Source organism: Clupea harengus, chromosome 25, assembly GCF_900700415.2.
Source record: "Clupea harengus chromosome 25, Ch_v2.0.2, whole genome shotgun sequence".
Lineage (NCBI taxonomy): Eukaryota > Metazoa > Chordata > Actinopteri > Clupeiformes > Clupeidae > Clupea > Clupea harengus.
Window position 1 is genome coordinate 10069154 of NC_045176.1, and position 18450 is coordinate 10087603.

General features: G+C 47.4%; 1 protein-coding gene across 7 annotated transcripts in view; it reads right to left on the reverse strand.

Moving 5' to 3' along the window:
- ctnnd2b (catenin (cadherin-associated protein), delta 2b) overlaps positions 1-18450 on the reverse strand; it is a 59642-nt gene that overhangs the window by 13362 nt on the left and 27830 nt on the right. For 4 of the 7 annotated variants that reach the window (XM_031563168.2, XM_031563167.2, XM_031563173.2 and 1 more), the window contains 9 exons: positions 15495-15529; positions 14530-14646; positions 12074-12246; positions 11047-11575; positions 10413-10556; positions 8928-9174; positions 7415-7471; positions 1378-1510; positions 413-626 (listed from right to left, as the gene is read on the reverse strand). In XM_031563168.2, the coding sequence (XP_031419028.1) occupies positions 413-626; positions 1378-1510; positions 7415-7471; positions 8928-9174; positions 10413-10556; positions 11047-11575; positions 12074-12246; positions 14530-14646; positions 15495-15529 (1649 nt within the window). The remainder of the gene's footprint in view (positions 1-412; positions 627-1377; positions 1511-7414; positions 7472-8927; positions 9175-10412; positions 10557-11046; positions 11576-12073; positions 12247-14529; positions 14647-15494; positions 15530-18450) is intronic. The other 3 variants (XM_031563171.2, XM_031563170.2, XM_031563169.2) reach the window with 2 other exon arrangements.

Below are 18450 nucleotides of genomic sequence, written 5' to 3' on the forward strand. Positions count from 1 at the left end.
GATGAACTACATTCCTTTCAGCTGTTCTTGGATATGTAACATATATTGACACTGTAATGTCGTGGTCATCTCTGAGTTCCAAGATTCAGTTTAAGGTGCAGCAGGGAATTCTAATCCCATACACTTTTTATCAAATTCAGCGGATTGCTCCTCAAAGTCCTAAAGCCGTCCATTCAGTGTGTGCGCTCAAATTTTTGGTGTTCACCAATCAACAAGTTGCTTCAGAAGCACAGAAGGCAGGGGTGTCATTTGAGTGGCTGTAGACTCAAATATCAACAACCTTTCACCAGGATCGCGGACTATCTCATTAAATGGGCTTTCTGTAACACTCCCCTGCTCTGCTGAAATGCTCAGTTTGGTGTGCTGTGTTGTGGGGTTTGATCTGCTCTACTGCAGTATTTGGGTGGCTCACCTGTGAGCAGCTCCCTGATCTCCACATCGGTGGTCTTGCGCAGGAGTCGCACCAGGGCCGGGATGCCGCCGCAGTTCTTCAGGGCGATCTTGTTGTCGTCGTTGGCTTTGCCATAGACCAGGTTCCTCAGGGCCCCGCAGGCGGCGCGGTGCACATCCGTCATACGGTGGTCCAGCAGGTCCACCAGCAGCTGGATGCCACCCTGCCTGCGGATCTACGGTTGGCATGGCAACAAGAAACCAGGGATTGAGTTTATGGGCACAAGAAATCACATCTTGTCTTATAATATCTCAGTTATGTTTTTTATGGTCTGTCAGGAGGTAAATCAGGCACCATCCATCCCTCCACCATATACATAAACAAGAACATGAACACACTGTCAATTTCCAACATCTAAATCGGTCTTGCCAACTAGTCTACACACACACAAACACAAAGAGTAATTTCTAAACAATGGCCTTGGTAATTCTGTCACTACCCCGTAATCATGCTATTGGCCATTGGCCTCGACAGACAAAAGCCCTGTGTTGGTGGCAAAGGGGAGCAGAGGAAGTGAGATGAATTGAGCTGGCAGGGACTAAGCATTGGCACATGCCAGCGTGGACGAGATGCCAACAGCCAGCAGATGTGCCGCAGTGCCCAACATGCCAGAATCAATCAAAAACTACCGTGGCTTCCTCTTCGGGTCCTCATTGGGGATACTGAACTAAACATAGTTCTTGCTTGCAATGTGTTCTGCTTGTGGCAATTACACGCGTTTAGGCATCTGTGTAAATGTTAAACAATAGATGTGCATTCATGTGTATGTGTGTCTGAGTGTGTGTCTCTGTGCGAGGATGTGTAAGGCAGAGAGAGAAAAAGAGAGAGAGAGAGAGAGACAGAGAGAGAGAGACAGAGAGAGAGAGAGAGAGAGAGCATGTGTCTGACTAGTGTGATGATGTGCTGTCAGTTTGTCAGTGAGGTACCTCTGCCTTGGTCTTGTTGTCTCCAAAACACAGGTGCTGCAGGTAGGCTGCAGCATTGGACTGCACAGAAGGGAACTGGTGCTGCAGCATTTGAATGACCTCCGGCAGCTCTGGATCCCTCCAGCCAAACTCCCTGGAGAGCCAACGCAGAGAGAGAGGGAAAGGCAAAGAGGTTATGGTATGTGTTAAAGCTCCCACGCTAGGGTAATATGCAAAGCTTGTTTCCAAGACTTTACAGCTAATCACAAGCCACAGATGGTGTGTTTTCAAAAGCTTCATTTCCATTACTATATACATGTATGTATTGCTACATAATGTATATGTTGATGAAAATATATGAATATATCCATTTGAGTATACACATTGTTAGATTGCATGTGTGTGTATATGTATGTTCTTAAAGTTAAGCTACAGCTTTATTAGCTAAAACTATGAGGAAGAACAAAGGTTCTACTGAGTTTCAATGTAATAAATATGATAAAGAACAGATTCTTAAAACATACACACTACCAAGCCCTGCTCTTAATGGGCACTGCACTGAACAGCCACCTCAACATCCCCCTCTGATCCACCACTCTCCTGCATCAACTCCACCATCTTGGACACTGGGCCCCAATCTCTATCCAGTCTATTTGTTTGCGCAGTACAAACCCATTCTACCAGCACTGACAGCTTGCTTGTATCAGTGATACCACTGCAACTGGTGTCCTTGCCTGGAGCACTCCCAGGGCTGTTAGGGGAGCTCAGCGCTCCAGTTTCCCTCCCATCAGCAGAGCAAGGCAGGGGAGGAAACACAACTCCACCCCGCTGCCTTGAAATGCGCAGGGAGAAAACAAACAAGCGCCAGTGGTAGACCAGACTACAAAACTCACACAGACACACAGGGACGGCACACTGTTCGAGCATCTGCTAGCTCAGAGGAGTGACTGTGGCTCCCGTCTCTCCGTGCGGAGATTGGAGGAAAGGGTGATAAATAGCCAGTCCTAGGCACACACACACACACACACACACACACACACACACACACACACACACACCCAGACACACGACCGCGCGCACACAGACACACGACCGCGCGCACACGCATTGCACGCACTCACAGAAGGCCGACCAGTTGCTCTGGTTTCCCGCAGAGGCCTGTCAGGTCTTTTCATGACAGAGGAAACCATTTAAATAATGAGACGACGGACGGGCGATGTCGGAGCGGGAGACAGAAACAGACAGTAGTGTAGTGAGGCGGATGGGGGTTGGGGGGGGGGTTGAGAGAGAGGGAGGGGAGAGGGTGAGGAGGAAACCACCAGAGAAAGGGAGGAAAATAAAAGACAGATAAAAGAAGAAGGAATATGGCCTCTGAGCGCTGTATTGATCTGGAGTGTGCCATTGGTGTGCTAATTGTCGGGGCGAATGGGAGCCATGAGAGAAATCTAATGTAACACGTCTCCCCTCTGACAACCATTGAGCTCAAACGGATCTGTCAGAGAAATGAGGACGGTGGGAATCGGGCCGTAAAAAAAAGAGCACTAGAAGATGAGTGGCTTTTGTTTTTCTTTGCCCCTTTTCCCTCGACATCACGAGAAAACGTGACCTCGCGCCGGGACAAGAGCTGGGGAAGTGAACACTGAAGCAAGTTGTCCCCCTGAAAACTCCCTTTGAGAGGCCAGGGGACAGCACACAGTGGCAAGCAGACAGTTCTCCGCAGTGAGCATGCTCAGTTGTGCTCCTTCATCAGGCTCCTCTCCTCTCCTCTTATTAGGAGTAATTATCCATGACTACTGCTGGCACATGTTTAGCATGCCACCGAACAGCCCAAAACTGCTGTCTCTCTTGTCAAGGTGCATACTCGCATCCTCCTGCCTCACTGCATGCTTTAGGTAAAGCTCTAGAATGATCAATCTCCTAATAAAAAGACAAACTATGAACATCTATCAGAGCTACAGAGCCAAGTATCTGGATGCATGTCTTCACAGTCTCGCTGATGTCTGTTGAAATGCCCACACTCAGAGATGGCAGCTCTCGGGCATAAACAATGGGGGACTTGTGCCTAATACTGTGGCAGTGGCTGGTAATTCTACTTCTGTGAGGTAAATCTGTAATTAGCTACATATGATGCAGATTTGGCCCCCACCTCGTGTATCAGAGATTTCCAAAAACCCATCCGTGTGTCATCCGCAGATGACATCACTGAGTGCCACACGACTACATCACTGATTAGAGCGTGTGGACACGCTAATTAGCGGCGTGCACAGAGGATGTCAGCAGCCACATATGCCACAGCTACAGGCGCAGGCAGTAATTACTTCTGGAGCGAAAGTATCAATTTCACTCACAAGCAACCTACTTTTATTACTTCATATATTACTTCTTTCTGTGGGGACTATTTGGGTCATGAAAAGAAGACATGGTAAAGAAAAAGCATCCTACTCTTTGTCGTGCTGTCCATTTTCCTCTATTCATCACTCTCCACTCTCTCTCGACGCAGGCTGTGAAAGCCTGTCCATGAATAAGACATGTCTTCACACACACACACAAACACACGAGTGCGCGCGCATGGACACACAACAAACGCAAGCAAACACACACACCAACAAACGCAAGCAAACACACAGACCAACCCCCGCAAGCAAACGCACACACACACACACACAGGCACTGTTTAGTCAAGTTTCAGGCAGAATCACTGTCAGAAGTGCTGCATTGAAGGGCTGTAAGCTCCAGGCCAAGGGTCTGCTTTCTGGGATGTGTTTCTGGCTTCCTCCAGCCAAGTCTTTAACAACCCGATTAAACCAATGAACTGCCTCCACTGAAGCAGCGAGAGCGCTTCCCTTCTGCACCACGGAGCTGAAATTGTGCTAGCAGACTCCGAGGCAGAAGACAGACACAAACAGTTTGTTGAACACATGAACACATCACATTAATAATCCAAATGCCTGCACTGAAAAATTTGCCACAATGCTCTTCCCACAGAGAGGCCGGGGTGAGTAGAAAATGTGGCCGTGAGAAGGTTTCGCCTCACACCATGGAAGCCAATCGCAATCGTTTGTCAGGAGGGGCATCTGCAGGAGGAATTGATTTTGAAAGGCTGAATGGCTGTTCTGACACCTTACCCTTGCCGGCCTTGCCCACACACATACACACTCTAACGGCACCGGCACACATCCAACCGTATCATTCAATTCCTCCGTCGGCTCTTCCCTGTGTGTAAGATAAGCATAACCTGGGGCTGGCAGAGTCGCTGGAAAAGCCAGTCACCAGAAAGTAATGTAACATTTGGCGGCTGGCTGGCTCCAGCCTCGTTTCCCTTGTTTCTGACGGGTATTTGTTTCTTTGTGTCGGTTCAGTCAGGTGCACCTATCTGTTAGCGCGCTAGCCAGCGGCATTAGCACCACAATGCAGCTCCCCACCCAGCTCTGCTCCACGCCCAGAGGGGCGCTTTGGCTGAGAGGATTAGCCCCACTGATCCCATACTGCTCCGTTGCATTAGGCGGAGAAATAAAAACTACCAAATAAAAGGCATCATACATTATGCATGATGGATGCGTGGCTGGGCGATTATCGAGAATAACAGGTTGAAAAGAATATGGCATGGATACAGTACCGCCTTGGCCTAGGGTCAGCTCCGCTGCTGCCGCATGTGTGTGTGTGTGTGTGTGTGTGTGTGTGTGTGTGTGTGTGTGTGTGTAGGTAAATAATGTAACATTAATGCAGTCAAAAGGCAGAGCCAGACAACAAGGAGACTTGCTCAGGAGACAGGAGCTCTCGCTTGATGAGTCACCACAGCAGACCGAAATGGGCTTTTCCAGACGTGACGGGCATACGAACAGCTGAGTCATTTATGTGGCCTCATTTCGAAAATTCACCCATCCTCTCTCTTTCACTAAAGCAACGTCCAAAGTATCTCCTTTCTCAGCTGTGTAATGCCTCATTTCATATGCAGTTACATGCAGACACCATACTGGATCCCTGTTATGTCTGAGAGAACAGTGTTGTTGTTGGCTACTGTTGATAGCCCTATGACTATATAGAGAGGGTTTGAAAATAACATTTTCATGTCATAGTGTGTCAAACACATTGTGTCATAAATTCATAATGAAAGTTAAGATTATTGTCAGCCAATAAACTAGTTGAACAAACCCCTGGTGTACAACAGTCTTACCTAACAAAATACGCACAATAACATACTGAGTTTAGCAGTGGTATGGCATTTGTTGTAATAATGAAAAGCCAAGCTTTGATGAATGGCTGACACATTACATCGGACAATAGGTTTGTCAGTCCATATAATAACCAGAAATGTCTTGTTTGGCTATGGTGGATGACTGTTTATGTGAACTTGAACTAATGCTCTCAAGGGAGACGGAACTCCAAATGCTTCAGAGACCATCCCCATTCTCCTGTCTACATTCACTCTCCCCCAGTAACCCCCCATTCAATAGTGGGCACAGCAGTTGTAATGTATTTCTGCATAGCAACACACCATGGGTGGGTAGCGCCATGAATGCACAGAGCCCAAGCATCCTACAGTGACATGCGCCATACCACTGATGTATGAGCCTCCATGGTGCGCGATTCGCTTCAAGGTTCCCATTTATTTCATGTTTCACTTCCCCTCTTCTGATATCACAATGCCCTGCAAGCTATCCCTTCAGTAAGCAGAGGAAGTTCACTGCAAAATGCTTAATGTCCCTCTGTAATCGTTAAAAAGCCCCTCCGAACATTTGATGAGGGCATAAAAGTGTCATGATGCTTTGATGTCAGACATCTTTCACACTGGCTGTACACACAGACAAGAACATAGGGGTGTGTGTGTGGGAGAAAATTATGGGGTCATGAATGAGATCTAAAATCTGATTGGAGCCCCGGCTTAAAGGCAGCCTGGTGGGGGCGATGCGACGTGACCTTCGTCTGACCTCGTGATGGCGTGGTGGGACGTTAAGCAGCGTGAGCGATCGGGGCTCACGCATGCGCTCTCTTGGGCCGACTCCAGCCGTCTGCTGAGAGCAAAGGTCAGAAAATGTCACCCTGCCATGTGCTGTGTGCAATTCAATCACCACCCAGGCCGTTGCTTACAGCTGAGACAGACCGCAGGTCTCTCCCCATGTGGGAACAGAGCTTTAGATCAGGTCAAGTAGACCCAGAGGGCCAGGGGACTCCTCCATTTCCACATGTGTTAATAAACCCCTACCAGACCATGGGTGACCACATGAATTGTCAATGCTGTAAGTACAGCACATTGCCTCACATACATGATAATAATGACATACTGTAGCTGCATTTTCAACAATTGCATGCACTGTACATTGAGTCATCTGTTGATGCAATTGCATGGTGTGTTCTTGAGGAGGTAGAAAAGAAATCCTTCATTAAAAAAGCACAAATTGAAACAAGATAAAAACCAAACAAATAACCATGCTGGAATGGCAATGATGACAAATGGCTTGAAAATAATGACAATGACTATGAAAGACGGACACGTGATGCTTTTTGCCGCAAAAGAACTCGAGAGGTTTTGTTTTGCCAACCTTTGGAGAGATTGATTTACAATGAGTGTTCACAGCAAAACACACATATAATATGCAATATCTTTCAGAAGAATAGTCTAAGGAATCAAATATTCAAAACATTAACTCAAAAATCTGCAACCTGACTGCTACTTTTCTTCAGAAGAGGAGATCCAGACAAAACCAAAACATCCAGATAAACAATCTGCAGCCCCATCCTGTTGAAAACTGTGCAGGGGCCCGCTGGAAAACGGGGACTAGAATATAAAAATGCCCCAAGAGTCTTCTGGAAGGTGAAAGTCAAAAAGATGACTGAGAATGAGAATAAGGGCTTGTTTTCGCTTTTTTCACTAAATCTCTAGTCTAGAATTACAGCAACATTCATGAGGATTTTGACTGACACTCAGTCACTTCACAGCTAGTTCTACATCTAAATGGTGGCTGTCACTACGTGCTTGCATCTAGCGCTAGTGGGAAGTGTGAGGGTGAGAGGCAGTCTGTGTAAATGAGAAGGAGAGTGTAAATAAATGTTGGATTACTTTGTCATTCTCTGCTCGGCTTGACTTTGATTCCAGACAAGGAATTCAGGGTCGTACCTATCAGGAGACAGGCAGAGAGAAAGAGAGGGTAGGTGTCTGGCACGAAGGAGCTTGACATAAAGAAAAAGATGGATAATCATTTGTTCCATTTCTTTTGTACTCTTGTACTGTTTTGATGTTGCATACTTGCATTTGGTTGAGCACATGCACCGTGTGGAAGAATGGCGTGGATTTGTATTAAAGAGGGGTGTCTCACAGCAATTTAGACCTCGCCAAGTTGGAGAGCTATAACATGAATCTTGAGGGATTTTTTTTTGAAAGGGCGAGCATATAACCAGTCCGAAATAGAGTACAGTTTCATTCATAGTAAAGCTGTTTGGAGACTAATTAATTTTTCCAATATATGAGATACTGTTCATGCAGTTGTCATGCATTATTAAACAAATCATGCATTTTCTCATGTGAACATCAAACATCCCACGAAACCTGCAGCATTTATAGTCGTCTACTACTCCATATCAGAAGTATTACTGTAAGGATGTCTCTCCGACAAGGCCTGGCACTATCCAAGTCAGCATGATCAGGTTGATTTGGTGAGACCCACCCTTTAATATTCAAAAGTAAATGAAGTGTACCAAACCAAGCAACATTTAACAGGCAAGTAAACAATTAGTAATTACAGTCAGTGTGCATGTGAGGTTGCTAGCAGCCAGAAAATGCATCACATGTCAATCCACCAACGAGGAGTGAACGACAACACTGTTGCAATGCAAAAGACATGAGGCAAAAGCAAAACATGAAAGACAAATTAAAAGTATGACGACAAATCAGTAAAACAAATGCCACTTAACATGAACACAGACACAGTTTCCATTTCTCTGGTTAGACTGACATATTCTTGTCTACGTGCACACGTCTAGAATGAACGTAGTTGTCATGGTTATGTTTACTCCAGCATTGTTAAAGATTATTGGAGCATTATTAGTTAGCACGCTTTCAAATGAAGCACAACAAATATAGATTTTTTTGTTAATATCATGCCAAAGATTTTGTGTGCTTTTGTGACCTAAAACACACACACACACACACACACACACACACACACACACACACACACACACACACACACACACACACACGCACCCACACCCACACACACACACACAATATAGACTCTATGTGGTCTAGGGGGTGATGTGAAGTGAGGTGTTGCATAGGCTACATGCTGGAGGCCAGTGCTTCCCTCACCCAGGTCATTCCAATCATCTGTTAGTAGCAAGTTTAGAGTCATCCCAACCTTTCTATACACAAAAGCAATAGCAGAACAACATCGAATCCCCATGAAGAACCCATTAGTCTGATAGATCTCATACTTGTGTGTCTCTATATCTGTATTATGCATCCATGTGTGTGTGTGTGTGTGTGTGTGTGTGTGTGTGTGTGTGTGCCTGCCTATGGGTGTGTGTACGTGTGTGCGCTGAAGCATTCACATGGTTTATAAACAGTAACCCACCTGGGGTCCTTCTGGATGCTGTCCACCGAGGGCGAGCGCACCAGAGTGGCCTCCGGGGGCAGTGTGGGGCCCGACTTGCTGTAGGGGGAGTCGGTGTTGGGGCAGAACTGCAGCGTGCGGTAGGGGTTGGTGTAATCGGCCGCGGAGGCGGCGCTGTTGCCGTAGCCGCCCCGGGGGAAGGTGCCGGTGTTGTTCTGGCTGCCTGTGCGCTGCAAGGGGATGGGGTCGACAGCAGGGGAGGACGGGGCTATGGCGGGAGAGTAGGGACAGAGCAGAAAGTTCAGGACCTGTTCACAAAACTGGTTCATGGCGGGGTCTGCGAAGAGGGCGCAGCAGTGGGGTCGAGTGAGCACACACACACACACACGCGTGTCCACACACATCCACACACACACACACACACGCACGCAAACACACACACACACACACACACACACACACACACACGTGCACACACACACACGTGCACACACATACACACACACACAAACATACACATGTCATATACACACACACACACACACACACACACACACACACATCCACACACACACATACACACACATCCACACACACATAGGTAAAATCACAGTGAGAGGAGGTATATGGCAGATCGACCGCGGCATGACGGAACGTGATGAGAGTGAAGAGGAGAGGGAACAAGAGGGAACAAAAGAGTAGTCATTAAGAGGTCTGGTTCTCTCACTCACTTGGACTTGGGTCTGCATAAGCTTTTACGCAGTAAAACTCAAACGACGTGCTGAAAACAATTAGCAACTTGTCACTACCATTACCGTTAAGTACGCTAGTTGCTGAAACGGCAACTCATTTGAGATTTAATGCTTACAGTTTAAAATTTTGTGGAGAGAATTATCTTATCAAAACATGAAGCAAATGCTCTAAAGCACGCAGCTAAAAGGATTTGCACACTTGAGACTGTAAAATCAAGATAAGCTAAATAGCCTGGTAATACACTTGATGCACTGACTAGTGTTTGTATTGGGTAGCCTACTGAATGCACTGTAAGGGAACAGAACAGTAACAAACAGCTTTGTATTCTACACAAAGAAAGAAAGAAATAAGCAACATGTCATGACAATGAACATCTGATTGGTTTTGTGCAGAGCAGCGTGGCTCAAAGGCATTCATGACACTTACACACTACATGCAACTGTGAATTAAAGCAGATGATGGCCAGAAAAGCTCTGTCTAAAATGCAGCTGAAAACAGCTCTAAAGGCAGGCTGGTCCAGTTCTCACAGGACACCCACACAGAGAAAAAGACAGAGGGAGGCAGAAAAACAAAAAAAGGAGAGGGCAAAGCAACAGCAAGTCCAGCAGATAAGCTAAGATCCAGATCCAGTAGACAGAGAGAGAGAGAGAGAGAGAGAGAGAGAGAGAGAGAGAGAGAGAGAGAGAGAGGCAGCGAGAGAGAGAGAGGCAGAGACATCCAGTGCTTTCTTATGATTCCTGTCCGGGGCCTCACCTTGGCTCTGGCTGAAATTCCTCAGGGAGGGCTTCTGGTAGACCCTGTCCTCGTAGATGGGGTCGATGTGGTGCTCAGGGGACTGCAGAGGACGCAGCTCGGAGCCCAGGTGGCTGTGCTGGCTGCTGTATGAGCCCCTGGATCCTGTTCATTGCAAGGACAACTCAACATCACCCAAAATGACAACTCACCCAAGCCCAGAGGTCACTCAGTGCCCCAGAACAGCCTGACAAAGTAACATTTACAGGTAGGTCATAGGGAAGAACACTGCTAACTCATCATCTTATACATACACTCACAACAAGAAAGAGCCTTATCCAATTATCATAACAGCGCCTACACTGCTGCCACCTTATCATTCTGCTATATTTGAATCCGGTTTAGTCCTTGATGCAGAGAGGAAAAGAAAGACTAAGATTGAGGTTCTTCTTGGGCCCTTATACTCATGGCCACAATGAATCTAGTGCACTAGTGCATTGCCTTCTCCACTGCCTTGCCTGCCAATGAGCTTTCCCGATCTTCTCAGACACATCACATTTGCACTCTCCTTTCTCTTAAATACCGTACTTCTGTAATTACTGACACTGCGAGAGACAACTGTTGGCAAGACATTCCATTTCCCAGAGGCACTGACCTGCCAGGCTACCAGGTCTCTGTAGTGTGGCGTTGGCGTACAGCTCGTGGGAGACCTTGTACTGATCCGAGTGCAGCATGCGCTTGGTAGGCGACAGCGTGGCGTAGTTGCCCACCGAGCTGAGCTGGTGGAGTGGGGACGTGCCCCCGATGTTGCCCTGGCCCAACCCGGAGGCCATGTGCAAGGGGGAGGAGCCCGAGCCCCCGGCCGCCATGTTGATGGGGGAGCTGGTGCTGTAGGACTTGGCCAGGCGGCTGGGGGACTGCTTGGGCGAGCTGACCCGCTGCAGGGTGGCGTAGCTGGGCATGTCGGAGATAGAGCCCAGCCTCTGGAGCTTGGAGGGGGAGCCCAGCGTCTGCATGGAGAGAGGGGAGCTCACGCGCTGCGCGGGCAGCGTGGCGCAGGAGTAGTAGGGCGAGGGCTGCTGCTGGCCGTCAGGCATGTGGAACGCGCTGGCATGGCTCGGGGCGAAAGAGTCGCGGGACTGGGACTCGCCAGCGACTAGGTGGGCAGCGCGGCTAGACGTCACCTGAGAAGCGCAGGAAACAGGCAGCTTTAGAAAAGGAGCCAAAACATACCGTGGCTCAAAACAGAACTAGGACAGGGCGTGGGGGCTTGAATGTCAACATTTAATGTTGTAGTTTAATGGCACAGTTCACTACGCTATTCAGTAAATAGGAGACACCTATTCAGCTGCATGCATATACAGCGTCTTCATGTGCCATGTGCCAAGCAGAACATAGACCTCATCCACACAAAAAGGGCTTTAATGGTAGCACGTGTGTGTGTGTGTCTTCATATTTCTGTGTCAAATCAACACACACACACACACAATATGATCATTGCTAACATGGCATGACACACATACACAGACATGTTCTCAGATATGTTAAAATATAAGAATTCAAATCTATCGCTAGTTCCATCTAGAGCTGTGGAGAGCCACATTAGCTCAGTCGGGGGCTCATTGTCAGAGCCCCACACTGGGTAATTGAACAGCTAGCGGCTGGTGTTACGGTGGGTCCACCTGGTTATAGCTGTGCACGGCACTTCCCACCTGCCCACCGCGGGGCGGAGCCTGAAGGCCCGACAGGTCGCTCAGGGCCAAGGTCTGGTTGCTATGGTAGCTCGTTGGGTATGGATAATGTCCCTCTTGACTGGAGTTCAGCTGCAGTGCACTCTGGGATAAAACGCCTGATCCTGTAACAGAAGAAGAACGGGTTGAGACAACGAGATAAAAAGAAAGACGGGTTGAGACAACGAGATAAAAACGGCCCAGACTTGAGCCAATCCACTCACTCACTCGAGCACGCTCTCTACGCCTGTCCCCTTCTCTATCTCTCCTTAGACCCCCTTCTTTGCTGCATTTTTATCACCCTTTGCTATGATATATTTATTTGGCTCACTCTCGCTCTCGTTACCTGCCCTTCCTGTCTTGTCCTCCCGCGCGGGTTATCATCACATATCTTTATCACGCTCTCTAAGGCGGCATTTCCCACTTCCTCTCTCTCTCTCTCTCTCTCTCTCTCTCTCTCTGCCGGTCTCTTCCAGTCCAGAGTGGGGAGATAGAGAGGGCATGCATAATTTAGCAGCCAAAGCTGAGCATCTCTGAACACTCGCTGCAGAATGGGGTCAGCGAGAGATGAAACCAGACACGGTTCGGGAAGAGAGAGCGCTCACAGCTCCCCATCCAACAGTGCCATGTACTGTGAGTGTGTGCGCGTTGGAAGTACAAGACAAACGTCATCAAAAATTCGTCATTAGGAGCACTTTCACATTCGGCGATGCGGTCCACTGCACTGTTTTGTATGTGATGTAGGCCGATGTAAGCAATAGCTTTGCAAACGTAACTCAATCATGTAGGTTCACTTCCGAGCAGCTCGGCGAGGGTGAATGTAAGTGATCGCGAAACGACACTCGGCTGCAGTGTGAAGGAGGAGGGTTCGCATCCGGACGACCTCATTTTGAAATGCTACCACTCAGCAGTGTGAACATGTGAGTCTGTGAGACAACCTTTTCTTTGTCTATATTCACACCTGCGTCTGGGATGTTCTCAAAAAGCTGGAGAATTAGCAGAATGCCAAAGACATACTTCTGCACAACAACACCGCACAAGGGGGGCGGAGGACGTGGGGGTTGCACCTATTCTATAATCAGAGGAAAACAGAGGGAAAAAAAACCAACCCTCTTTCTGAAGACATTTACAGTTTGAGCCACCTCTTGTTATAAATACATAATCATTCTAATGCTGCTGCCTCCTTCGAGCCGACTGAGATATATCTCTGACACAAAGAGTCCATTTGCAGTGTGCACTTCTGTCAGATGGAGTAGCCCTTGAGAAAATATCTCCGTCATGGTGGTTGGCCACTGAGTGTGCCATATAAATGCATGGAGTGTGTGTGTGTGTGTGTGTTAGTGTGTGTGTGGGTGTGTGTGTGTGTGGGGAAAGGTTCATCCCTGTGCTCCTCGACCTGCATTTCAGATCAGAGGAGCTAAATATTTCATCAAGCTGCTATTTTTATCACTGGGATGAAGAGCGCTGCTGTATCAAACGCATCAAAGGGCTTTAAAGTGTTCATTACTGTTGTAGTCTCGAAATACAATCAGGCTTAAAAAAGTTCATAGACACGCTAAATTAGCTATTTAAGGGCTTATCTGCATGGGAAATCGATGTACAATCAACCAAGTTAATATATACAAACAAAAGCTGACTCTCAAGGAGGGGGAACACTCTAAGAGTGAGGACAAGCCTGCAGGTCAGCCATTTTCCTCTTCACTGTATTTCATTGTCTTTCGGCACAGTTTTTCTAGAAAAATGTAACGTCGTGAACTGGATGCAAGCTTAGATGATCTACCTCTCAGCTCTCTTCCAGATCATGTAAGCACACGTCAAGATCCTTTCATTTTCAAAGTGGAGACGAGCATGATTTTTTTCGCTTCAGGGAAACAGCTTGACATTTCCATCCTCTTCTGAGCCTGTGCTACTTTTTTTTTCCTTCAAAAAAAAAAAAAAAAAAAGCCTTCTGCCAAGTATTCATTACCTGGAGTGAGAAGCACTACTTCACGGAGCGCACGCTCTTAGAGTGGCATAGCGGGCAGATGCCCTCCACCTCTCTGTGTCAGTGGCACACCACCGCAGCAGAACATAGGAAATTGAAATGCAAAGCGTCGTCAGTTTGTATGAAATAAGCACCTGCACATCTCCGCAGCAAGCACTTCAATTGGGCACAATTCACCCGCTCAGTGGTTTTCATTTTTCAGCCGTCTTTGACAGCTTAAGTGATTACAATGCCTTAAGTGATTCAAATCAGCAGCTCAGTGTGTTTCTGTCTTCTTCATCCTCACCCTCAGTCTAAAATACTAGGGTTAGTATTCGGTGGGCTAATATCCCAAGCTAGTCTTTGCAACAGGGCTAAAGCTTATTTGTAGGGGGGAGGCAGCTAGCTGCTCAACACAGGGCACACCCAGCAGAGAGTCTCTTACGTTCTCCGGCGGACAGTTCCTGAGAGTCCAGAATTCCTGACTCTTGAAGGGATCTGATGCAGGAATCTACAAGCTCCAGGCCGGTCGTCAGCTCCTCTTCTATATCCTTCTGTCCGTCTGCGAAAGGACACGAGAACAAAAACAATCACAAGGGAGGATTAGTGGTCGCTAGCCCTCCAGAACAAGCACACACTCATAATTATCAGGGCAGAGCGGATGGTGAGGGAGGAAGGAGAAGAAAAAGGGGGGGTGGGGGTGGTGACGGTGATTGCTGTAGCAACCTTTTCTGAGCTACGTCGCCATGGCTGCAGCACTGCAACCGCTTGTCTGGCAGAGCTGGTGGCTGGAGGCATTTTGATCATGGGCAAAGCTGGCAGGGGATAAGTCCTTACACAAGCGGTTTAGGACCAATTAACCTCTGTCCAGGCTAACACACATCCAGCTTAAAGGACACCAGCACAGGGTGGCAGGGCACACACACACCGAAACCCCACAGAGGTAACCAATTTCATTATCATCAGTTTGATTTGCACACTGGCAGCAGCTTGAAATACTACGCCCCTATGAACACCTGCATTAATATTCCGATGAAATATTAACGGGTGGCATTCTGCTCCCCTCCCCTCCTTGTTTGATGCCAAGAAGGACAAGCACGGTTATCTTGAGGTAACAGTCTGCTGTAACGCAATCAATCCACACAGAACTGTTCTGTTGTCATGGGGACCTGACAGATGATGACAGATGTCACACTGCTTACTCTTCTTACTCCTCTCTGGGATGTGAGAGCCCTGAATCACTGGACTGCAAAGCCCAAGTACTCGCTAATCAGGTGAGATGGAATTCAAAGCCCGTAATTTGCATCAAATTGGATTTTTTGTTCCATTTCATCTTTCAGCATGAATTCCCGTCAAGTGTAAGCTAACAGGGTAAATTAAACTCTTAACATCAGAGTATGGATGAAGTACCTTGATTATTCCAGCGAAACTTCTCATCTGCTGAACTGCAAATGAAGACAGAAGGAAAGTCAGTTAGTAAAAGAGATATATATCGCATGACAAGAAACACATCTCATAATGAAATCATCCAACATGAAACAAAAGAGTCACGCAGAGAAAATGGCACAGGGACAGAGGGGGTGGCGGAGGACAGTGGGGAGCATGACAGCCGGAGTACAATTGGCTGCGTGGTGCGCCTCGCGTGACTGCAGGGGTCTCTCTCCAACGCGGTGTCATCTGTCAGAGAGCTGGTGCTCCGAACACAGGGCACTTCCTCCGTCAGAGATCACACATGCCACCCATCCAGGAAGGGGGGGGGCAATCACCCAACACAGCATCATATGATGCCCCTCTGTGAGGTTTAACCATACGTTAAATATCCATGCCAAACGACATGGGTAATTGAACGGGTCACAGCCACGTGGAACTATCTGGCATTTAACTAAAGCATATGAGCCATGATGGAAGGGTAATACAACGACACAGCCTACATTTAAGACTGAGGAGAGAGTGCTTTAGTTCTGTGGTTTGTTGTAAGAGATTATCGTTTCTCTCTGGGAACAAATCAGATCTCGTCGGCAAACTGGGGATCTTTTTTTTTTTTTTTTTTTTTTTAGTTGAGCAGGCCTTTCTACAGTCGCGCGCTGAGGACAATTCAACCGACTGGAGTCCCACAGTGGGGTCAAGGCAACGTTTGTCTCTGAGTGGAGAATGGCCATTCTAAATGCAACTTAATCCAGGATGGGGATTAATGCCTGTCTGGGAAACAGTCCCATCAAACAAAACCATATCATTTGATCTCCAGTAAAATCCCAATTTCTGTTTTATTCAGCAGCGGGTAATGTTTACTGTGAAGTAATTAATGTCAAACAGAAATACTGAGTTAATTACCTTTAAGAATAATCTGTAAATTAATTCATAACATTGAAGTTAACTTACTGTATATTATTAAGGCAGTTTTAACAGAGATTCTTACATGAATTGTCTATCCAATTTCTTCCTGATGTGAAAGGAAATTAAAACTCTTTTGAGGGACCAAGCCTCAGCTTCTCAGTGTCTTGCTCTGCCACTGTCCTCACAGAAGGGCATCTTGTTTACTCACTTATCCCACAGTACTAAGTCCCGCCTCTCTGACTTATGAGTGAACTATGGCAGACACCATATGCTAACCTACTGTTAAACCTGTGCCATTAAAGCTTTCATGAATCATTCAGTGTGTTGTCAAACAAACAAAGCAACTGTTACACCATTGATCCTTTCAAAAGCACAGCTGTGAAACACTAGCAAATGTCACAACTTTAAATGAAAATCACTCTCATCCCATCTCATTGTGAATCAATGTGAAAGCAACTCCATTCCGGAGCACACAAACAACAGCAAGGATAATTGTGGATTACACAGGGATAGGAGTTCATGTGGAATATCGAGCTTCCCATTTGGGGATCAATGGGAGGATTCAACTGCATAGAAGTGCACCTCGTGCCAAGCAGGAGCACCGGACTCTCATCGGAGCCTTTAAATGGTCATTCATTCACCCCCCTTTTCCCACAAAGCAACAGCTGCTAAGTCACTGTCGTGATTAGCTTGCTCCCTCTCTCTATCTCTCTCCCTCTCTCTCTCTCCCTCTCTCTCTCTCTCTCTCTCCCTCTCTCTCTCTCTCTCTCTCTCTGCCCCCGAGTCCCCTCAACGTGTGTGTGAGGAGTCATATTGTGAGGCTGTCTGTGTGCTGCACGGGGGTGACGAATTGCCAGAGAAAACAAAACGCCACACGTTAATAGGGCCACTGCTCTTCCCTCCAGAAGCCCCATTCATCACCTATTTTCCGGGGCACAATAGATGAGACAGGCCCCTCATAGCCCTCACATCGAGGGACAGCAGCACCTGGGACTGGATGGGGCTCTCCGACTCAGCAATAAGCCCAGCCAAGTGAAGCAGCAGGGTTGTAAAATAACCATTAACAGATTGTACTCATTTCCAGTCAGTGATTGCTGTGCCCACACACAGAAAATGAACCTTTTTAAGTTATGCAGGCTAAGTTCAAGAAGGCAATTTGTGTGGTTACCCAAATGAAAGTAGACGCCGTTCCAAATTACAGTGTAGTGCTCGGAGGTCACAGCCATAATGAGTCCCATATGCACGCGACACGATGTAAATATAAAACATGAATACCTACAATTTCACATTCATCAGCCCAGTTATGGTCTGGGCGACAGATGATTCATTCCTGAGGTTCACAGGTTTCGTGACCAACAGCAGACACAAACAAGCCAGCGCTGTTGATCGTTCCAATTGCGACTGCGAACTTTGGTTCAAATGATTCCCCATTGATTCAGTGGATAATGAACTCCTTTACAATAGGATGACAGATGGGCTGATTAACTTGTGTCTCTGTAACACTGTGTGGTCAACAGTTAATCGCTCTTCTTTAAACAGCCCTCTTAATAAATCACAACATCAGACCGTTTGTGTGGCCAGCAAAACGAAACAAAACGAAACAAAACGAAACGAAACGAGCCATCCATCTGTTTTTGTTCGTCTTTATTTAGACGTGTTCCTCCTAAGCAGGTCAGTGATCACACCAGTCCTCCGCATGCAGGCTCCCCCACCTCCTGTCAGTCGCGGCTGTGTGCAGGCTTGCAGTCTGTGGGGCTTTGAGCTCAGTCGGCGACGGCTTTGGAGAGGCACGCTGAGCCCCCCAGAGGAAACCTGCCACGCTCACTCCCCCCACCTCCCCACCCCCCGCGCCCCCAACCGAGCTGACGCTGTGCGCCGCCCCACTCCAGGGATTCATCGTGGGGGGAAGCAAAAGTTAGTGGCGCAGCGATGCTGTTAGTGTGCACTGTGTTTATCACAGGCCCTGACACATACAGCAGTGCCACACACGGATGCCGCAAGTGATAACCAGGAGATTTGCTAATTCGGTCAC